The sequence below is a fragment of the Lepidochelys kempii genome, chromosome 1 (assembly GCF_965140265.1).
Source record: "Lepidochelys kempii isolate rLepKem1 chromosome 1, rLepKem1.hap2, whole genome shotgun sequence".
NCBI classification, from domain to species: Eukaryota; Metazoa; Chordata; order Testudines; family Cheloniidae; genus Lepidochelys; species Lepidochelys kempii.
In genome coordinates, this window is record NC_133256.1 from 252,734,724 (window position 1) to 252,757,257 (window position 22,534).

At 42.1% G+C, this 22,534-nt stretch overlaps 1 protein-coding gene across 5 annotated transcripts in view; it reads left to right on the forward strand.

The window, feature by feature from the left end:
• RFX4 (regulatory factor X4) overlaps positions 1–22,534 on the forward strand; it is a 129,925-nt gene that overhangs the window by 97,777 nt on the left and 9,614 nt on the right. For all 5 annotated transcript variants that reach the window (XM_073324380.1, XM_073324390.1, XM_073324399.1 and 2 more), the window contains 2 exons: positions 7,033–7,195; positions 17,211–17,349. In XM_073324380.1, the coding sequence (XP_073180481.1) occupies positions 7,033–7,195; positions 17,211–17,349 (302 nt within the window). The remainder of the gene's footprint in view (positions 1–7,032; positions 7,196–17,210; positions 17,350–22,534) is intronic.

Genomic DNA, 22,534 nt, shown 5'->3' on the forward strand with positions numbered 1-22,534 from the left:
GCTGATAATGATTTATTGATATTGTTTAGGAAAATTTTAAATTTAAAACACAAACTCTTGTTTTTCTTTTTTTACTTATGATGTCTCTTTCTGAAAACCCATACGAATTGACATAATGGCATACTTATTAAATTGTATTTATTATATGTTTATCAAAATCTTTTCGGACATGTGTATAGAATGAAAGGTGAAAGTGGACACCAACTGGCAGAAGCCTATGGACTGATAATGATCATGATTAATATGTGCTTGATATATGCTCGTGATTGTCTATAAAAAAGATCATGAAGCGTAATGCTTAAAACTAACTTCTGCTTCATGAAGAATGGTTAAATTTCCTTTTTCTAAGTATTTAAAAACGACATTTATAAAATAACATGGTATAAAACTATTATTATCACAAATTGCAAATTAAAACTTTTTAAATGTATAAGCATTTTACTCGCTTGGATGCATTTGCCTCATGGCGCACAAATTTGAACTCTACTTCAAAAATTTTCACAGAAGAAATGTTTTGCGCACTTGGCCTGTCAAAAATTAGAGGGAACATTGGTGAGCACAAAAGAAAATACACTGTTTGAATGAAGCAGCATGCTATGTGCTCTCCCCAGTAGAAACTTGAGACACAGATTTTATGAATAATTTGATTCGTAGATTTTAAGGCCAGAAGGGACCATTGTGATCATCTAGTTGGGCCGCCTATGTAACACAGGCCAGAAAACCTCCCCCAGTAACAAGAAATTGAAAAGCAGGTAACTGTGTGCTGCCCCTCAAAGGAGAGACCTACAAAATGAGAATGGTCTGAGGTTGTAAGAGTGGGGAACGTGGAAGGGACTCACACTGGCATTATGTTAATTTATTTGTACTTTAATTATGTTTACTAGGGTGCTTGAGTGATTGTCTCTCTCCTGCTATGGCCCTCCAAGGCTGAGGGCTGCTAAGGTGAAGCCTCAGGATGGACATAGGGACTATGGCTAAGGAATCCTCCCACCTGAGCATTTCTACCACAGCCTGTCTTAGCTAAACCTCCATGGAAGACCTTTCTGCTACAGTTCATCTTTGATCATTACAGTCCTCCTTTTTCACCAGCTCTTCATTTCCCCTCCTCCCCCACCTCCCCCATTTTCTCCCCATATTCTTTTGTTTGGCAGAACTGCTGCTTCTCTCTGGCCATTGAGCTCAACTTTGTTTTAATCACCATTATCTTAATTTTTGTCTAGAACGCAACTTATATGAATAAGAGTTCATATAAGTAAAGTAATCCAGAACCAGAAACATTGCAGCTGCAGGAATTGGTTGTATTTTACTTTGTGTGTGCTGAGGACATATTATAAACCATCTTGGCTAATCAACCTGCCATAGTTCTAGGGTATCAATTAATAGAGGGTATATTCTGCAGTTTGTAGAAAAATATAATAGGAAGTTTTTAAAAACATTAGAGGGGACATCAAAAAAATTACCCAAAACTGGTGGTGATGTCGATGCAGATAATATTCCAGACATGTGAAAAATGTAAAAGGCATTTGTGTGGAAAGTTCATGTACGTTGATGATAAAATAAAAAGGGGAGGTTTTTTAATAAAAATGTAAAAGATGCTTCTTATCCATGTTTTTCTTGATTCTATGGGCTGGTCTACACTAGAAAGGTTTTCCTCATTAACTACACTAGCATAGATAAAATAGCAAAATGCCCCTCGTGTGGATGCAGTTATTCCGTATAAAAACGCTGATTTTTAGCTATAAAGCCTAAAGTTTATTCCAGTTCAGGAAGGGGAATAAGATATACTGGTGGGTAGGTGTACACTACAATGGCACAGCAGCTACACCACTGAAATAGAAACACTTGCTACAGCAAAGGAAGGGATTTTTCCACTGCTGTAGAAAATTCATCCCCTCAAGAGGCTGCATGTACAGTAGGGGTTAGGTCAACCTAACTACATTGTACAGGGCACAACATTTTTCACAGCCCTGAGCAACATAGCTAAGTTGATCTACGTTTTAGGTGCAGTCTCACCTTTATATCAGTCTAACTGAATCCATGCTAGGGCTTGCACTAGTACAACTATGTTAGTAAAAAAAAAAAATCACACCACTACTCAGAATAGTTGTATTGATAAAGCTTTCAAGTGCAGACCAGGCCTTAGTGCTTACACAGCATGTAAAGTAAAAATCAAAATATTTGAAAATGTAAGTACTCCAGCTCAGTGAAGTTATGCATATTTATACCAGGTGAGGATTTGAGGGATGAAGTGTAAAATTCTCAATGTATTTTCTTTTGTTTGTTTTCTAATTCTGTGTATTTTCTCCAGATAAGTGGATCGAACCAGCAATTCTCTTGAGATATATTTAAAAATTACTGTGTTGCCTTTCTTTAATTTTTTTTTTTTAATTTAGGTAAATGTAGCAGTGTGGAAATGCATTGTACAACTAGAAAACTAATCTGGTTGGTTGCCAATAGCTTGCAGTTCCCCCATTTGAGGTGTCATTAAGTCTTTGCTGCTTGTGGCACTGGCAATAAAAGTTAACTATTAAACTTGCTTTTTAAACTTCCTGCATGCACTCAATGGTCAAACACAAAAGCAGCAAATTAAATCACTGCGATTAGATGACACCTAACTAAAGTAAGGTAAATCCTATATAGATTGCTCTGGTGTAAAACATCTGGCATGCCCAGTTAACGTTTTATTTAAATTTTTCTGTTAAATTACTGAAAGTTTAAAAGGATAATTAGCCCTAATTCTTTCTAAATTACAAAGGCCAGATTAATGATTGGTCAAATTACAACAATATTGTAACAAAAGTGATGGTTGACTCTGCAGTCCTCTCTTAAAGCCTGGGATTACTCATTTGCTAATGCAATTGCTGTTAGAAGAACCTGAACTGGTTTACAGAAATTCTGCATTGTAAATGTTTGCTAATAGATAACTAATCATTTCTCCACCTCCTTGTCATTGCCACCTCCACTGTTTTCCTCTCAGTTACAAGGGACTGTATATTTGAATTGAAGGTTCATTTCAATAGTACTGTACACTATTCCTCAGGGTGCTGACTTGGTAGTAATGCTCCCTGGGGCTGATCTTGTAAACTCTTAGTGAGTGTTACCAGTTCTCATGATTTTATCAAGAGTCTCATGATATTTGGTGCTTTTACTTAAAGCTCCAGCTCCTGGATTCATGAGAATGCTATTTTTTGTTTAAAAATTAAGGTAAGTTTCTAGCCCTCGAGGTTGCAGAGAAAAGCTTGATGATGCAAACCCTGAAGGCTCCAGCACCAGAAAGCAAATGAAAAGAACCCCAAATGTCTGGTTTTTAAAAATCTGATTTTTAAGCCAGTCTCCTGATTTTGGGGCGACTGAGGGCTTGTCTGCATGCACAGCGATGCAGTGGCACAGCTGCACCGATTCAACTGCAGCACGAAATGAAGACACTACCTACGCTGACGGGAGAGCTTCTCCTCTCGCGGTAGTTAATCCACCTCCCCATGAGGCAGTAGCTATGTTGCCAGTAGCTATGAATCCCTCCCATCAGCATAGCACCATTTACACTGGTGATTAGGTCGGCACAATTGCATTGCTCAGGGGTGTGGATTTTCCACACTCCTGAGCAACGTAGTTATACCGACATAAGTCTGTTGTAAACATTATACCTGGTATTGTATTGTTTACTACCAGGTATAATATTTACTATTGCGATTCCTACTGACATCTGTGGGCTTGCTTCAGTGTTGCCATGCACCTTTGCAATCCAGTGCAAAGTGGCTGTAAAATGTGAAACCATGTGTGAATGTGTGTACCATTGTGAAATGGTAGCATTTTACATCCACTTTGCATTCACTTTGCACAAGAGGCAGGACAATAGCTAATCAGCCTGGCTATATGGGACTATTCACAGCCGTACACACACACCACCAAGTACAGTCAGGGTTTGTAGTACAAATCACGCGTCCGTGAATGAAATTCCTTTGGATTTTTGGCTTTGCTGTGTGAAAGCACGACAAGGCTGTTGTTGGGCTTTTAGCAGAGCTATTTATACATTGTGCTTCCTACAGAGGGCCTCTTGCTGTCGTGTCTTCAACAATGTACTCAGTCTTAAAAAAGTAAAAAATAAAGTGAAATGAAGTAAAAGAACTTTCTATGTTTATTCAAACCCCAAAGGCTGAAATCACAAAGAAAAACAAAGTGTTGTCAAATCACTCAACCACTACTGTTTTATGTTTAGTTTGGTTCAATTCAGTGGGTACAGCAGCTAAAAAAGGCTGTCTTCTGGATTCCAGTCTTGCGGCCCATTGAAATCAATGGGATTGATTGTATAAAAACTGTGGGATTGGGATTCTGGTGTTTTAAAAATCGAAACAATCACAATCTCTTCAATTGCCTCTCCTCCTACCTTTTGCCCTACCACAATGTATGGAAGGGCTCTGATTGGTGCCCTCCCTTAACACATACATACACACGTGTACCCTGCACTCTTCTTCCTCCGACAGGAAATTGAGACCTTCCAAATCTGAGCCACTCCTTCCCCTCTCTCTTCATGTGCAGATCACTCTGTGAAAGCTACTGCATTCCCTCCACAAGGGAGAGAAGGGGTGAGTAGTCATCCTTTTCCAGTCCAGTCTCAAATGCAAGAGAGGCCTCCTTGATACAAAATCTTTCAATAGTCAGATGCTCTGCAAATCCAGAGACAAGTCCACCACATGCAAACTGCTAGTCTTCAGACGTCCCAGAAAGCAAGCCTTTCCTAGAGCAGTAGCCTGAGGTGCTGCTGTCTGGCATGGTGAAGATGTTCTGACGATCGTCCTGGGAGATTTCAGCAGCCATATTGACAACCCCTCCAATACAATGGCCTAAAACCTCTTCGCCGCATTTTCCATTTTTAGTTTCTCATAGGTAACATCTGGCTCTACACACAGAGCAGGTCATGCTTTGGACCTGAATTTTGAATGGGACTTGGCTATGGATTCATCAATTTTTGAGGCCAGCAGTGACTACTAGATCATTTCCTCTCACTTAAAAGGGGGAACCTAACCTGATATAGAGGACACAAGAAACGGCCCCCTATGCTGGACTGACCGTCACTTCCTTCAGGCTGGTTTCCAGACAAAAAGGAAGGTAACGTAATGGCCTGGGCCCAGTCAAGTCCAAAACACACTTGCAGGTAATGCCACCCCACCAAATTGCTGTAGGATAGACGGTCTGTTGAGTCACTGTGACCACTCATTAAACACAACCATTGATGTTCTAGTATTGGAATGCCTGCACCCTCCTCATTGCTCCCATAGATCTCAGTGGTTCTCTGCAAACCTGTAACAGAAGGAGTAGAAAGGAAGAAAATTCAAGTGTTAGTGATGGAGAACAGAAGCAAATGCAGACAGGCTGTAGCACAAGCAATTCTTGTGAACCTACTCTCAGGCATGTATCAGGGGGTACCCGTGTTAGTCTGTATCCACAAAAACAACAAGGAGTCTGGTGACACCTTAAAGACTAACATATTTATTTGGGCATAAGCTTTCGTGGGTAAATCTGTTAGTCTTTAAGGTGCCACCAGACTCCTTGTTGTTTTTACTCTCAGGCATGAAACATGCAAAGTACTCCCACCTCTTCTCCACCTGAGCAGCCATAAAGTCACAGCCTACCGGAGATTTTGTCTATGAATCACCTTGTTTAGGACAGGGTGTCCCACTTTAGTCCCAGAATTGAGCACTTTCCACTACAAAGAACTATCTGCCTGACTTTCTGAAGAAAATCACCCACATCTGAGATTGCTTCTCCATTCACCAAGAGCCATACAATGAACACAGAGCTGACAACACAGTAACTTGCCTCTCTGAATTAGGTCCTTTGACAAAACAGAAAGTCCTAGAGGTGCTGAAGGAAAATGTAAGTCAGCTCCTGAAACTCTAGGCCATTCCCTTTTTTAGCTGGAGAAAGAGAGCTGAGAGCACCTGGTGACCTTTATTCTGCTATCTTCATTGGCTCCCTGTTCTATACTGGGTCAAATTCAAGATGTTGGCCCTCATCCGCAACAGCTATGTTACCCCAGAATTATGGAACCACCAACCTCAAGAATGGGAGTCACGTAGAGAGGACAAGTTTTCTCAAGAACTGGCCCATAAATCTGGAGTTCCCACCTGGAGGAGATCAGGCTGACTAAAAACTTCAGCACCATCAGAGCAAAATGCAAAACCCACTTCTTTGCCTTAACCTTCCTAGAATAGAACCACATTAAAAGTCGACAACATCTGGTCCCTGCTGACTAGTGGGAAGAGAGAGGAACGTCTCCAAGTGTGCACTTGTTATTATTTTGGGAGCCAATCTGATACCACAATGATGGGGACCACATAAGAACTTAGATTGGTGGGTAGATGAAAGCCAAGTCAGGCAGCAGGGAATTCATTTGCCTGAATCCAACCCTCTTCTATGCCCACAAGGGCCCTGACTGTTTTTCCTACCACACCAGCCCTGATCATCCTGAGGATCAAGTTAGGCCGGCACGGAGCTCCATTCTGTTGCAGAGAGGGGCTCAGGATTTGGCCCATAATGTCTATGGAATGTTTTGTGCTAGGGCTGTTCTCCCAGCTCTAAGCCCTGTCCTGTATTTTGTATATTATATTATATTATATTAATTATATATTTCTATTTGTATTACTGTAGTGCCTAAGAGCCCTAGTCATGGACCAGGACCCCAGTGTGTTAGGTGCTGTACAAACTGATCAAAAAGACAGTCCCTGCCCAAAGGTTTATAGGCACAAATTACAGCATTGCATTGATTATTCCCATCCTGCTATGTTTCAAAAATACTAGTTGTGTCTGGGTTGTCTCCCAGTATCTGATATTCTAGCTCACCTATTTGTGCCTTTTGAAGTGTTCTTCAAAAATGGGTGTTTTACTGCTTGCCATTTTTATCACCTCCTTTGGTTGATGTTCTTCATAGGCATCACCTTATTAGATTGTTCTTTACTGGCTGTTTCAAAATGGATTGTTTCAAAGGACTACAGCTCATGTTAACTATGAATATCAACTTTGTTTGTTCTGCAGGGGCTATGCAGTCCTATACATGGTCACTCACATACACTGTGACAACAGCTGCTGGTTCACCTGCTGAGAACTCGCAACAGCTGCCCTGCATGAGAAGTCCTCATGTGCCTTCTTCATCTGTCACACACAGGATACCTGTTTACCCCCACAGAGAGGACCACGGGTAGGTCACTTTCCAGTTTGTTTATTTGAGTTTTAAGGACTCGTCTAAATTTGCAATAATTTTTTTTTCAAAAGCAGTTGGAATCCAAGGTCTGTTTCCTGAGGGAATAGATCGTCATTGCAAATGTGATAGCGTTGTATGGTTATATGGTCTCTCACATATTTCCATTTATTCATTTAAAACATAATGCTAGTCATAAACACAAGGAAACCTGGAAAATAAGTTCTAAAGGGAGAAGGACTGGATGGATGATCTAATTAGGTTTCTTTCTATCTCTGATTCCTATTATTCTATGTCAATGGCCTAGATATGTCAAGAAAAGCTAACCCTCCTTCACCAAGCTAGTTGCTAGTCTCACAGAGCAACAATTTCCAGGGTTTGGAAAGACAGACAATTTTTGAACTAGAAGGAGAATCCAGCATAACAAATGTGTAAAAGCCTCGGAGTAATGCTGACCAATGAAAATAGTAAACATTGACATAGCACAATTTATTAAAGATCTTGGAGCACTTTACAAACTTTAACAAAGCCTAACAACACTTCTGTTCGAAAGCAATAGCCATTCTGTATATTCCCAACTTATAGGGCTCTGTATCAGGCTCAGAGAACTCCTCTGTCCCTTCCACAACTAGCCAAACACCATAACAAAATCACCCATTGGGCAGGCCCATGCATGTACCAGGATTAGGAGTGTGGGAGATGTTGCTGATAGCCTGCGTGCAACACAAGGTGAAGACTTCTTACTGAATTCCTCAAGCTCTGTCCACAGTTTCCATGTGTGGAAATGCATACTCCATAGTGGAAGATAAGAGATTCATTGCTTTGTGGAGAGCCAGCACAATATCTATGCACCATTGAGGGCTTTGGTCCTCGATCTGGGCTGAATTTCACACAAAATGCGGATCCTCAGCCTGCCAATATATCTGAATGGAGAGAACCTCTTCTGGCTTTTCTAGAACAATTTCTGCTGGAGCTACTACCAGTCATCACTGAAGATGGATACCCTCTGGAATGCAAAAACTTTGTAGAGTACTGATGAGGAGAGCACCTTAAAGGGCTCAAGAGTTTTTACACTGACTTTTATTTTACCACATGACTGGGCTTAAGACAGAATCAAGCTCAGAGTCATTTTGAGTCATGCTCAGAAAATGTAAATGTATCTTTTTGTACTTGAGGCCGGTTGTGCAAAACAAAATGAAAGCTTCATGATAAAAGCAGCTTTCATGACCATAAATAGTGAGGGATCATTACTGCTTCCCTCTGAATTTGAAGTGGTGACAATAATAGATAATATAAGACTCCAGACCTTCCTGGGAAGATGCTGAGATAGTGACATTCAGCTGTGTTTTAAATGAGGGGATTTATCAGACATTTCTTAATTAGCTTGATTGTACTGGTGAAAATATTATTGAAAGTGGCAGGAGTGTAACTTCTTGTTGTGGCCTTTTCTTTTCTTTTCTTTTCTTTTCTTTTCTTTTCTTTTCTTTTCTTTTCAGAGGCTATGTAAAATTATTTACTCCTAAAGCCCAGTTAAACTGTCCAAGATGGGAAGGGGTTAGTGAGACTTATTCTGGAGAGTAGGTGGAAAAGTCGGAAACCTCGAGCACCTAAGCCCGATGTGCACAAGTGCGCAAACATCCTTTAACACAGTCAGAAAACATTCTTCCAAAATACCAAATGAAGAAATGTATATTGTGTATATCAATGGCACCTCCTAGGAGATAATGGAGGATAACAAGACAGAAACTGCTTACCTTTCTTCTACGAACTGCAAGAGTCACGCTAACAGCAGCATGGAAAACCTTATAATTGTCCACCCCTTGGGAGGTCTTGGCAACTCTGCAGTACCAACCTTTGTCCTGAAATCATCCTTAGTGGCGTGGTCTGTGTGCCACTTGCCAGACAAGTGCTATAGGCACCTTAGGTGCCAGGCCTGAAGGCACTGGCAGGTTCCAGTTAGACTCTGCTAGCTGCCTCCAATCACTGGAGGGGCCATGAGAAAGCTTGCCTCTGTGACCTAATGCCTTCAAACTGCCCTGGAACCTTCCCTTTCTGGTGACCTATATCCCTTCTGAGCAGGAGGAAAGGAGCAGCAGCAAATTCACCCTCATTCACACTGCCCTCTGTTGGCCTGTTACTGCACAGGTGATTAATCACAACCTCCCGATTACCCAGGAATCCAGATAGCTTCAGGTGATAGAATCATAGAGTATCAGGGTTGGAAGGGACCTCAGGACGTCAACTAGTCCAACCCCCTGCTCAAAGCAGGGCCAATCCCCAATTTTTGCCCCAGATCCCTAAATGGCCCCCTCAAGGATTGAACTCACAACCCTGGGTTTAGCAGGCCAATGCTCAAACCACTGAGCTATCCCTCCAAATCCTGGTAACAGAGAAGTGCAGACATCAAAGACTGTCTCTCTTGTGCTCTCAGTGCCTATCTTGCTGGGCCCAGGCATCATGAAAGAGGAAGCTGCCTGTTTCAAATGCAGATGGGGCCTGGAATGGGGCAGGGAGATTAGGGCAAGGAGCCTACATGCGTGAGACTGAGACTGGAGGTTGATGGTGTGGGTGGGAGGGGAAATTGGGAGTTGAAATGGGGAGAGACGGGGATTAGATGAGCAAGAAGACTGAAACTGGTGCAGGGAGTCCAGAGGGGTGAGACTGAGGGCTTGTCTACTCTTAAAATGCTGCAGTGGCACAGCTGCACCTCTGCAGGGCTTCACTATAGACACTACCTAAACAGAGAAGCGGGATTCTCCCACTGATGTAGTTAATTCACCTGCCCTAGCGCTGTCTTCGTGGGGATTTAGGTCGGCTTTGTTACACCGCTTAGGGGGTGTGGATTTTTCACACACCCCTGACTGACATAGTTAAGCCAAACTAACTTTATAGAGTAGACCGGGCCTAGGACTTGCTGAGCAAGAAGATTGGGAGTAAGATGAGATGCCTTAAGAGTGGAGACTGGTACTGGCTAGTTGAGAAGAATGGGATTGGAATGAGGAGCTGGGGCGGGGAAGACACAGGACTAGGACAGGGTTGCATTGGAGGGCATGGGACAGAAGGGATCAAGTTTGGGGGAACAGGCAGACGAGTCTGTGCCTACTAGAGCACATTCCCCTACAGAATTTGAAATGGAAACCAAGATTCCTGAGGCTTGTCTACATGGCGTGGCAGAGCGCACCAGAGGGATGTGATCTGCAAAGCGCCCAGCTGTGCTGTGTAGACCCTGCTGGCACGTTCCAAAAAGTACCTAGTTTGCATTAACGTGACCTAGGGACTTTTTAGAATGCACCAATGGAGTGTACATAGGGCAGTTAGAGTGCAATGTGTCTGAACACTTTAAAAACATACCCCTCTATGGGCGAGCAGCAGTGACCACCAATTTGGGCAACTTAATGTACTCTCTCTACACACAATCACATCATACATAATTTGAAAGCTTATTATGTCTACCTTAAGATGACATGTGATGGGGAACTGTCAAATGGTGCCATTATCATAGAAAGAGGGTAAACAATTACACCATCAACACATTAAAATGGCCACTTTGAAATATTCGCATTTGTTTCTGTTATTATTTCAAGACATAAAAATGGATTTCTTTGGATTTCAGAGCATCACGACAATCAAAAGAGTAAAGCAAAATCTAATAAATTAGTACAGTTATCATTGAACTGTAATAGCACTGGTGACATCTCTAGTCAACATCATTATCATCACCTTGTTCCTTATGATTTCTGTCAAGAGTGTATTGGTTACCCAGTCTTCATTGCCTTTGTATACACACAGTTCTGTGCAGGAAAGATTGTTCTGACTACAGACAGTTGATTGTGCGGTGACGCCTACTGTTACAGGCACAGATAAGGTCTTGTAGAAGCTCAAATGCCACTGGCCCTTGAAGAATACAAGAATTAGCTCATCATCCACATTTGCCCATCCATGTTGCAATGATGATCCAATATCTGGTTTACCTGTGTGTGTGAAGACGTCCAAATCTTTGTCTGCCAAGATGCTCTTTTGACCTGCTCTTCAAAACTGTGGTCGTGTGGTGGGAGTTTGGCCGATGCCGTGTCCTTTCTGATGGCTACATTGAGCCAAAAGCAATGTGGGTCTTCTTTTTCACACTGGTCATACAGCACTGCTACCAACTTCCTTATTGCAGAAATTGTGGCTTGTTAGTCACACTCTCCCAGTTTGGCAAGATCTCTGATGAGGTAAGCTCCCTTTGTTTTGACAAACTAAACACAGATTTTTCCCCTGAATCCCAAATAGGGATGACACAGATGCATCCTATCAATGCAGGTACAGCAAGAAGTATATTGCAGAATTCAGGAGTGTATGAGTGTGTCACAAACTGCATGCACAGATATGAAGTGACACTAGTCAGTCATGCTTGTAATGGTGCCTGGTTTCAGTCCACATGCTATCTATGTGTTCCATTTATGGAAGGTTGTGAACAGCAGGACCAAAACCTCTGTATCAGTTGACCTAATTGCTATGGTTCCTTTGACACTAAGAGACTCAAAAGCCATATTGGCACATATAGCATGCAGAAGCATCCTTCTGTCCACTTTCTCTTGAGTATTGTACACGGCTTGGGCTTCTTCAACATCTCTATTGGTGATGGACTTTGCTACCTCACCACTGGAAAAGTCTCCAGCAAGAAGGAGTGTTTGTGTTGGGTATGCTCCTACACACTTAGGTGCATTTTGAACCATGTATTCATAGAGGAATTTTACAATGTTTGTAAAATGTCAAGTTTAGAAACTTTTTCCAGGGAGGCACAGGGCATCCACCAATCACCTAGTATTTCTTGCGTCCAACCTTAGATCCTGTCCAGCGCTGTCTTTCTGCAGTTTTAATAGTGTTACTGTTGTCATATCTCTCAAAGACTTCAATTACAGAATTAGCTTTGTGAAATCCCAGGGCCTTCCTCAAGAACTCAGCAGCCAGTTCACTGAATGTGTGGAATTTATTTGTCTCCAGCCATCATTGTATGACAGCCATGGCATCTCTGATGTATACAGTGGTTTCTTTGTTGCATGCTCTTAGCTCATGGATTCTTTCAGCTTGAGCTTCCAGCTGATGCACTAATTCAGCTTTGTCTGTTCTCATTGTTTCATCAGCATGAAAGAGGAACATAGGCACAGGTCTTATTGGGTGACTAAGAACAATTGCCATTGAAACATCATCTCTGCCTCTTGCTAAAGATAGGGCTCTGTGGGAAACAGTTTCTGCACTTATAGCTGCTGTAAGTGTCCCTCCTTTGCCAGACTTAAATTTGGTCTTCTTGGCCATATTAGCAAATGTTTTGATGCCAGTTTTCCTGCCTGGGCTGAAGAAGCTACATGACCCATCAGAATCAAGGGTACCTCTCCTAAATCTCTCCATTTGTTTTTCACCAGCATCTACTATTTTCAGTAGAGACTCTTGTACATCCATTGTTACATGAAGTCTAGTAGATACGTTGATAAGCACCTCTGGATGTGACTCAGGGTCAAATGGGTTTATCATATTGTTGATGACATAGTTAGTAAGAGCTGTAACATAGTCTTCATCCCTCTTCAGTGCAGAGGGAAGAACTTGCTTTGTGGACTTTGCTTTGTCTTCACTTCTTTCTCCTGTAGCTTTTGCTTATTCACTCAGGACATGTTTTGTGAGGGGCATCTGACGAGCTGGCTTCTTTATTCTAAGTCCTACAACCCCACTGCTGCTTTTTGAGTCTTTGATGACAGTTTTCTCTGTTCCCATGTCACTCCAAATTCTTTTGGAAGAACCAGGAGTCTGACACACAGCAAATTCCCCAGATTAAAAGGCACTGTGTACTACTTCAGGAGAATTACCATAACAAGAATGTAGATTGGTATCTAACTGGCATAGTTGGGCCTGTTTGCAGTAAAGAACTATGGAAGCCGGCATGCTGTGTGTGTAGGTGAAGTTTCCAATCCTCCTGTCAGCCTGCATAGAATCATAGAATTGGAAGGGACCTCGAGAAGTCATCTAGTCCAGTGCCCTGCACTCAAGGCAGGACTAAGTATTATCTAGACCACCCCTGACAGGTGTTTGTCCAATCTGCTCTTAAAAATCCCCAATGATGGAGATTCTGCCACCTCACTAGGCAATTTATTCCAGTGCTTAACCACCCTGACAGTTAGGAAGTTTTTCCTAATGTCCAGCCTAAACCGCCCTTGCTGCAATTTAAGCCCATTGCTTCTTGTCCGATCCTCAGAGGTTAATAAGAACAATTTTTCTCCCTCCTCCTTGAAACAACCTTTTATGTACTTGAAAACTGTTATCATGTCCCCTCTCAGTCTTCTCTTCTCCAGACTAAACAAACCCAATTTTTTCAATCTTCCCGCATAGGTCATGTTTTCTAGACGCTTAATCATTTTTGTTGCTTTTCTCTGGACTTTCTCCAATTTGTCCACATCTTTCCTGAAATGTGGTGCCCAGAACTGGACACAATACTCCAGCTGAGGCCTAATCAGCGCAGAGTAGAGCGGAAGAATTATTTCACATGTCTTGCTTACAATACTCCTGCTAATACATCCCAGAATTATGTTTGCTTTTTTTGCAACAGCATTACACTGTTGACTCATATTTAGCTTGTGATCCACTATGACCCCCAGATCCCTTTCCACAGTACTTCTTCCTAGGCAGTCATTTCCCATTTTGTATGTATGCAACTGATTATTCCTTCCTAAGTGGAGTACTTTGCATTTGTCCTTATTGAATTTCATCCTATTTACTTCAGACCATTTTTCCAGTTTATCCAGATCATTTTGAGTTTTAATCCTATCTTCCAAAGCACTTGCAACCCCTCCCAGTTTGGCATCATCCACAAACTTTATAAGTGTACTCTCAATGCCATTATCTAAATCGTTGATGAAGATATTGAACAGAACCGATACCAGATACATCACAGTGCTAAAGGCAGGAATAACTGAGACAAGGTCGTCACCACCAGCAAGGGATAATCTCCTAGCCAACTGGAGATGGTAAAAAGCATTACTCGTGGATGCTCAGATATGACAGCTTAGCCTCAGCAAGGAATCCAACAACATTCCTAAATTATGGACTGACTTGACCAATTGTGGGTGTAAACCTTCCGCAAAAGGAGACTGCACCATAGAATAACGTAAGAAAGCCAAGGCTTACCACTGACCACCAGAAAATCTGTTGTTGGCTTTGAGCCTCGTGCTTCCCTGCAAAGGGGAGCAAGAAGCAAAAAGACTCCCCAAAGGTGGGTTGCAGTAGAGTGGGTGACAGCTCCATGGCATGCCCCTGCGTGTCCTTACAAGGAAGCTGAAGAAGCCTTGTCAAGTGGACATCACATGGTTGAAAATATGTGAGTTTGGAGGAGTGAGGGCAGGGACAAGGAGCTGCTACCATATACAGCATGCTGTCCTAGGACCCTGCTTAATGCACCGCTGAGCGGAAATGCAGTGCTGGTCGAACTGACATTATCTGCCCCAGAGAGAGAGCACAGTCATGGCAGGAGGAGTCATGCTGCCATCAGGAGGAGTTGTTGTGCAGAGGCCTACACTCTAAGATGTCCAGGGTAACAAAAGTCCAATTCAGACTGTTCTATAAAATTCTTTGGAAAAAGGTATAAAAAGAAGACAGAATAAATGAGTCCAGACAAAAAGGTCTACTGAAACCACCCAAGAACGGTGTTGAAATCATGACCACTAAACAAGAGAATGGAATTGGAAATGAATGGACCAAAATTGGTGTGTCAGCAAGCAGGCCTAAATAGCAAACACAATGATGAGGGGATGAGCTATTATTCCTATCACCCCCTTTCAGCTCATTAAAAAAGAGACAAGGAGGGGGGAAGGTATCAAAACACGAAGGCTGGAGACAGGTGAACTGAAAGGAGTGAGCTCAACCATCATGGTTGCCACCCCAATCTTCTCCTGGAACCCACCCTGACACCACTGGGCCTTCATTGACCTGATCCTGACAGATGCCCTGACCACACTGAACCAAAGAGAGGGACACAGCTGACATCACCACCTCTACCAGGCTAAATCCCAAATGTCTGTAGGGATGTGAGACTTGGGTTGTAGCTGTCATGCCCTCCCTTGAATATCATTTTCCTTTCCCCACCTTATTTCTTTTCTTTCTTCTCTTTTTGCCTTCTAAAACGAGTCTGGCTTAGCTGGCTAAGATTGTATCTTTCACAACCCTGTTGCGAGCCCATGACAAGAGAGGCAGATAAAAGCAATGGCTTAAACAGCCCAACACTGGAACAGCTTGCCAGATCTGGGAGTAATAGATAGGACTGTGTGCTCCGGGTTTCTTCAGGAGTGAGATTACAAGCAAGATTGAGCACCAGAGACAGAAGCTGCACTTTGTCTTCACTGTGCTTTTCTCTCCCCTCGTATATGTTTTTCTTGTTTTGTTTTGAAAGGGATCAGGATTGGACTTTAACAACAACAGCAACTTCAGCCCATTTCAACTATCTTTTTCTCTCCCCCCCCCAAGACAGTTATTACATCTTTAATACCATCTCAAAGACTGTCGGGCTGGGGTTTGCTAAAAACTCTACAGCTAAAGGGAATGAAGAAATGCTTCCTTTAATGCATTACATTTCAAATGCTTTCACTGCTTTTTCTTCTTTTTCTGTAGCTTTAATAAAAGTTTAAAATGCTTTTAATAGTGGTTGATTCCATGGGGCTAAGCAGGGCGAGGTCTCTGTACTCAAAACCATGAATCATGTTTAATGTTGTATAGGGACAGGGTCATGTTAACATCTTTGACTCTTGGGCCATTTATTCCATTCCAATTAACAGAGAGTGGAGGACCCAGTGACCCACCCAGATGGACCAGTCCCACATATGGAAAACCTCCCTATTAATGCTTGAGTCCCACTGTGGTCCATCCTCTTCCCCTTTGCTTTGCTCCACCTCACGCTTCTGAATGAAGAGAGGCCTCTGGCCCCGGTTTTTGAAAGCAATCCTTTTCAGATTGGGTGTCCTCCTGTCATTTATAAACGTACCTGTTCGTTTGACTGGTTTACAATATAGCGCAGTATCTCTAGTGTGCTAAATTGAAGACTAATAGGAGATGGTTGAATGTACCCAGACTCTAGATCTATCCTGTGCACCTTATAGTAGTCTGTTTAAAAGATGTTAAAAATAAATAAAAATAAAATGTAAATGAGCCTCATCCTCCTTCCCCTGCCCCCCCTCTCCCATCCCTATATCAGTACCACGTCTAGCTAGTGTACATTTTTAAAGCCTAGTACTTTAGAGGTAGAATAGCATGTAGCATTTACATGGCCATGCAGAGGCAGGGAGACTGTAGAGTCTCCATCCCTTACCCCCTCTTGTGTGACCCACCTAAGGATTAACCAGAAACATTCAGAAAAGTGCAGGAGCTTCTCCCTCCCCCATTCTGACCTGTGCTGGAACAGCTGTCCCAAAAAAAAGGGGTAAGGAGAGAAGGGGAGTAGGCAGAGCCGTGACTCTGTCCCTCTGCTCAGCTGCACAGGAAGAGTATGCTGTACCCCTTTAAGGGAAGTAGCAAATTACTTCACCAACCCCATCATCAGTGGGGAGCACCCCTTGCCCCAGTGCAAGGCTATGGCTACATTTAACAGTTTAGCTCTCAAGGCCCAGTTCTACCATTCTGGCTCATGCTGAATAGTACTTCATTGTGTGAGTAGCCGCAGGAACCGCCTCCCTGAATAGAGGACTATGGAACACTAGTAAAAGTGGCCAAACTGGACGCTTAGAAAGCACAACAAATGACTGATTACAAATCACGCAGATACATGGAGTCACTCTATTTGCTCAATGTAGAGCACATAATTACACTAAGTGACATTTGCATTTTCGAGCTGAGTTGGGGTAAATCTTCGTACAGATTGTTCTTCAGAGCATCTCTCTCCTATGGAAACAAATGCAAATATATCTGGCATACAGCATTAGAAAACTACAACAGAACTCGTAGCTGGAATGCCATTTTTATGAGTACTAAATGTGTGGGGGGGTTTCATTCATTTTAGGTACACAGGAAGCTACAACTATGGTAGCTATAGCAACCAGCACCCCTATCCAATGCAGAGTCAATATCCATCTCTATCACATGACACTACTATTTCTGGACCACTTCATTACTCAGCTTATCACAGAAGCTCTTCACAGGTAAGTCTGTTGTCTTACTGCCAATGCATGATTTAATGTATTAAATAAAGATTTTAAACTATCTGTAATCAGCATTCAAGCTATTTTAAACTGTCTTTAATACGTGGTGTTATATGCTATGCCCTGATTTTTACTCTCAGCTTTTATAGACTATAGCGGTCTAAAATTCCTCATAAACATTTTTATCATGGCTGCAGATTCTTTTGCCAAAAGTGACTTTAATCTGTGAAGTTGTTTTTGAATGCTATGATCTTAAATGCAATTGATGGGATTACAAAAAACGTTTCTTTGCCAAGCACCAGTCTAAAATATCAGTTTAAATAACTGAACATTTGCATTAGCTGTTCTGAAGTGAAGGAGACGTCTCATTTGTAATAAATGTTTTAAAATAGCAGACATAATTCATCTGATGCTAGGATTGTAGTCCATTCTTTTGGAACCTTTGCCTTTGAGTATTGATTTTTATTATTATTATTATTATTATTATTATTATTATTTTATTTTTGGCCCTGAGCTTGTAACAAATACTGCTTGCATTTCAACTCGTAAAACAGAGGCTCAATATTTTACTGCATTTCTGAAACTTATATTGGCATCTAATTAAATATGCTGGGTGAAATCCTGATCCCACTGAATGGGAGTTTTGCCATTGTCTTCATGGAGCCAAGATTTCATCCCATGTTTCTCATAAAGTTGCTTTAAGAACTTTTGTAACTTGCAGCACAATTTGGACTCTATCTATCCATCTATCTAATCAATCATGTAATATTAAAATCATGTCCATTTATTAAAGCTGTTTGTCTGTATGAGCCCCATAATGGCTTGAGATGATATAAAGCCTATGTGCTGGCTGTTTCAAACATATGTACTGGGCTGTTATGCACTTCATATTTAGGATTTGTATCTGGCTGAGTCAGTCATTTGATTGTAAATAAAAACTATGGGTCTCACTCCCGGCCGCATTACTCCAGTTTTCATTTAATTTAAATGGAGTTACATTGGCATGAAACTAAAGTAGTACAGTGGTGAATCAAGCCCTGTGTCTTCTGACTCAGGTTTAGTTTCACTGATTGGGAACCACTCGCACTTTGTTTCTGCATGTATTGTGAAGCACTTTTGAATTCCATTGCATGAAAAGCACTATCTTAGTCCCCTTTCTATTCTGCGCCTCATACTGTACATTAACTACACTATTTAGTCATTTCAGTTCATAAAACTGTGCCTGTCAGAACCAGCATGGGATTTAGAGGTGCAGGCACAGCCGTTGGCAACAGGACTAGTATGGATCCACAAAGCCGTGAGGTTCTGGGGGATACACAGATGGTGCTGACCTACTGCACAGTGTGGAGCACAGCTCCATGAAGGCTTTGTGTCTTGGAGCATGCAGGAAGCAGGTAGGGGCAGGATTCTGGAGGAGGCAAAGTTGGGAGTGTCCATCTGAATGGATCCTCCTATCTTTCATCTATAGGGAATTTAGGGAGACACATAAGGGGCCACGGAGCCTACTCCAGTCATTAGGCTGGAGCAGCTTTCACGGAGGATGCAGTAGGTCCTAATGAATAGAGCATTGGCCTTGGACACAGGAAACCTGGATTCTGTCCCTGGCTCTGCCACTTGCCTGCTGGGTCACCTTGGGCAAATCACTTCCCCTCTCAGTGTCCCAGTTTCCCCTTCTGCAAAATGAGGATAATGATACTCTGTAAAGCACTCTGAGATATATGAATGAAAAGTGCTGCATAAGAGGTAGGTATTACTAACAGCTTGACAGTGACTCAGTGGCCTGTGTGAAGAGATTCCTCCCACAATTTCCTATGCATCTTCCAAGCACCTAGCCCAGACAGTTATGCCAGGTGCTGGGTAGAGACTCTAACCTTTAGTGCAACAGCTATATCTACAGTAAGAAGAATGAGTGGATATTTAGGTTTAGTAGTGCAAGACAAGTTTGTATGTATCCGTTTTTCACTACAGTATGTATTTTTATGTTCTGTAACAAACCTTTTAAATCAAAGACTTTTCACCTTTTGGAAATCAGTTTTCCATCTCAGTTATTAATTGCAGAAAATATATAATAACAATTGCATGAAAAACAATCTAAATATGTGATCTAAGGACACATGCACTGGCTCAGAAATTATTGAAGCACATGTGTCTGTGTGTATAATAGAGTGTTTGGCTGTTGCTTTTGTTGAGAAATTTTGTCCCTTACTCAAATTTCTTATCCTCTTGTGACAGTCTTCAGTGTCAAACATAGCATATTGTTATGCAAATAACAATAAATAGAGATAACTACTTTGAGTGCACACTAATTTCATGGTTAAGGCAACATATGCAAATAAAATAAATTAAAATCATGCAACCATTTCGAGGGAGATTTCTTTTGCAAGCATTGTTGCTGTAGTCGACTGTCTCTTCAAGTCCGGGTTTCAAATAACTTTTCTGCCTTCTTCAGCTCTTGAACATTCTAGAACAAAATAGAACAAGTAGATGTGTCTTAACTGATCATATTTCAGAGCAGTTACCTCAGCTTGAATTGAGTATGTTCTTTCTTACCCTGCTGGTAAACTGAGATTTTTTAATGCAGAATATAGTCAGCAAAAGCCTATTAATGTGCTAATTTTACATTTAAAGGAGCTATAAACTGCACCCAAAGATGCAAGAATGCTTCCAAGAGTTTTAATATGACATTGGCTGAAATCAGGTGTTTTTTTTTTAAAGTTTAATGGAATGCTGTAAAATCTCTGCACTGATAAATGTTGTCATTTTATTAGTCACCCTTAATGCATAACAACTTAATTATGTGTTCTGCACTGAAAAGGTAAAAGAGGTATTATGAAGCCACATTTGTAAGGGAAACCTGCTGCAAGGAATCAGAGAGCAGAAGTCATGACTTTGCAAAATCAAAACAAAATGGGCCAAATTTGCAGGGCCCTTTGCAGACACAATTCCACTGAAGTCAGGGGAGCTGCACCCATTTATGCCAGGGGTGAAGTTTGTTCCATCAGTCTGCATGGGCTCTTCAGTCAAGTGGCATATATTTACCAGTGGGTTTTTTTTCAAAAGAAATATTTTTCCATAGTCCACATTTGGTTTAAATAGAAAAGCCTAGTTGAGCATTATTTAGTGTACTGCTTACCATGTTCATTACAGTAGTGCCTAGGAGCCCATCAAGAACTGGGTCTCATTGCACTAGGCCCTGTACAAACATAAGAGACAGTCCCTGCCCCAAAGAGCTTACCGCCTAAGTCAGTGGTTCTCAACCTATTTACCATTGTGGGCAGCATATACAGCTCTCTATGTTATGTGGGCCGCATTCAGAAAATATATATACTACCTGTATGGCACTGAGGATGTCACATGGGCCGCAGCTGTGTGCTGATTGGGCTGCAAGTGGCCCGTGGGATGCGGGTTGAGAACCATTAGTCTAAGTGGACAGATCAAACAAAGGAGCGGGGAAAAAGGGTAACATGCAAGCAGAGTGAACAGTGTGATGGCTGCAAACATCAAGTTAGTCCCAGGATATTTTTGTTGCTTTTGTTTTATTATGTAAATCATTTTGATGGGCTTATGTTAGGAGAGGATTGGTTAGATTGAAAGACAAAGGAAGAGTGGGGGTTGAAGCAAACAGCCAATCAACACAGTGGAGTGAATGTTCAGAGGGAAAACTGCAGAAAGCAATCTGATGACTAGAGCTGGTGGAGACTTTTTTGACAAAGTGGTTTTTTGTTGGAAAATGCCAATTTGTCAAAACCAGAATAGTTCATAGGAAAGAGATAGTTTTGACAAAACTTTGTTGGGAAGGTTTCTCAGGTCCAGGGTGGCGAGTGGGGAGGGGAGGAAGAGCCACCCAGGATAGCCAGTAGTCAGGTGGTTTGGGTACTCACCTGGACAGGCCTGCCGATGGTGCCCAGACGATTTAAAAGGGCCCAGGGTGGCAGCCAAGAGCCCCGGCCCTTTTAAACCTCCCAGGCAGGCCACAGGTCTCCTAGGTGCACACAAGCCCTCCGGACCCCGTGCTTTGAGGGGCCGGCGCAATTGGCCAGCGCGGTTGGTCCCAGAAGTGATGGGTCGATCCCAGAAGTGACGGCTTCGTCACTTCCACCCCGGTCCCTGCAGCCCCCCTAGGGATGGCCCTGGCCTTGGGGCCCAGAATTGCTGTGGGCAGGCCTGCACCTGGGAAACATGAGTTGAAGTCCCTGATCTGTTTGATTTGGAGCAAGTTGTGTCTGTTTCTCACCTCTCTCTCTCTCTCTCTTTTATCAAATAACTTTAGAAGGTCTCGGTTTCATCTCAATGCAGAACAGGAAACATTTCCAAAATCTTGAAAATATTCATGGGACAGGAAAACCATTTCCCACCCAGTTCTACTAATGACATCATCAGTAGCTGTGGGCTCCTGGTTGAACTTCTTTCTGCAGCTGCTGTGCTGGCTTCAGTCTCTTGCTGGCTCCTCCCCGCACTATCGGCTTGCTCCAATTCCCACTTAAGTCAGTGGGGGTCTTTCTATTGACTTAAATTGGAATTAGATTGGGTCCTTTATGCAGAATCTCTCTAGATGTATCTTAATCTTAGCCTGAATATTTTTAAAATCCATTTGCCTTCTGGTGGCATCTGCTGATAGTTCTCAGAGCAGCTGCTTCCTATTTATAATTGCTCAGATTTAGCACTCCAGGTCTGGCTCACCAGCAAGAAGAGCATGGTGCATCAATGTGAAATGATCTACTGTGTGAATTTGCTAACTATTGTCTCATTTTCTAGGCAATAATGCAGAACTGCATATGATCATATGTGACTCCTGCAACTAGTGAAGTGTGCAATGTTTATACATAAACACCTGTGTATTGCAGGTTATACTTCGTAAATTAGCCATCTACCTAGTTTTAGCTGAGATGCTGCTGGTGTTACCTCATATTTAATAGGTCATTGGCAACAATTTTGTCAAAGAACGTCTGAGCATTTCCCCTAACAATTCATGGCACAGTGATGAGATGTATATTTTATTCATAATGTCACCGCCTAGCCAATCTGTGTTGTCCAAAGTCAGCTGAGATTTGATCAAAACTTTTGTCATGAGAAATAGAAGAGCTTTACCCTGTAGCAGACTATGACCCAGTGTATCATTCAGTTAAAATATTATTCCACTTTCTTTCTAGACACCCATCTTCTTCCTTCTCAAACTCCAGAAACT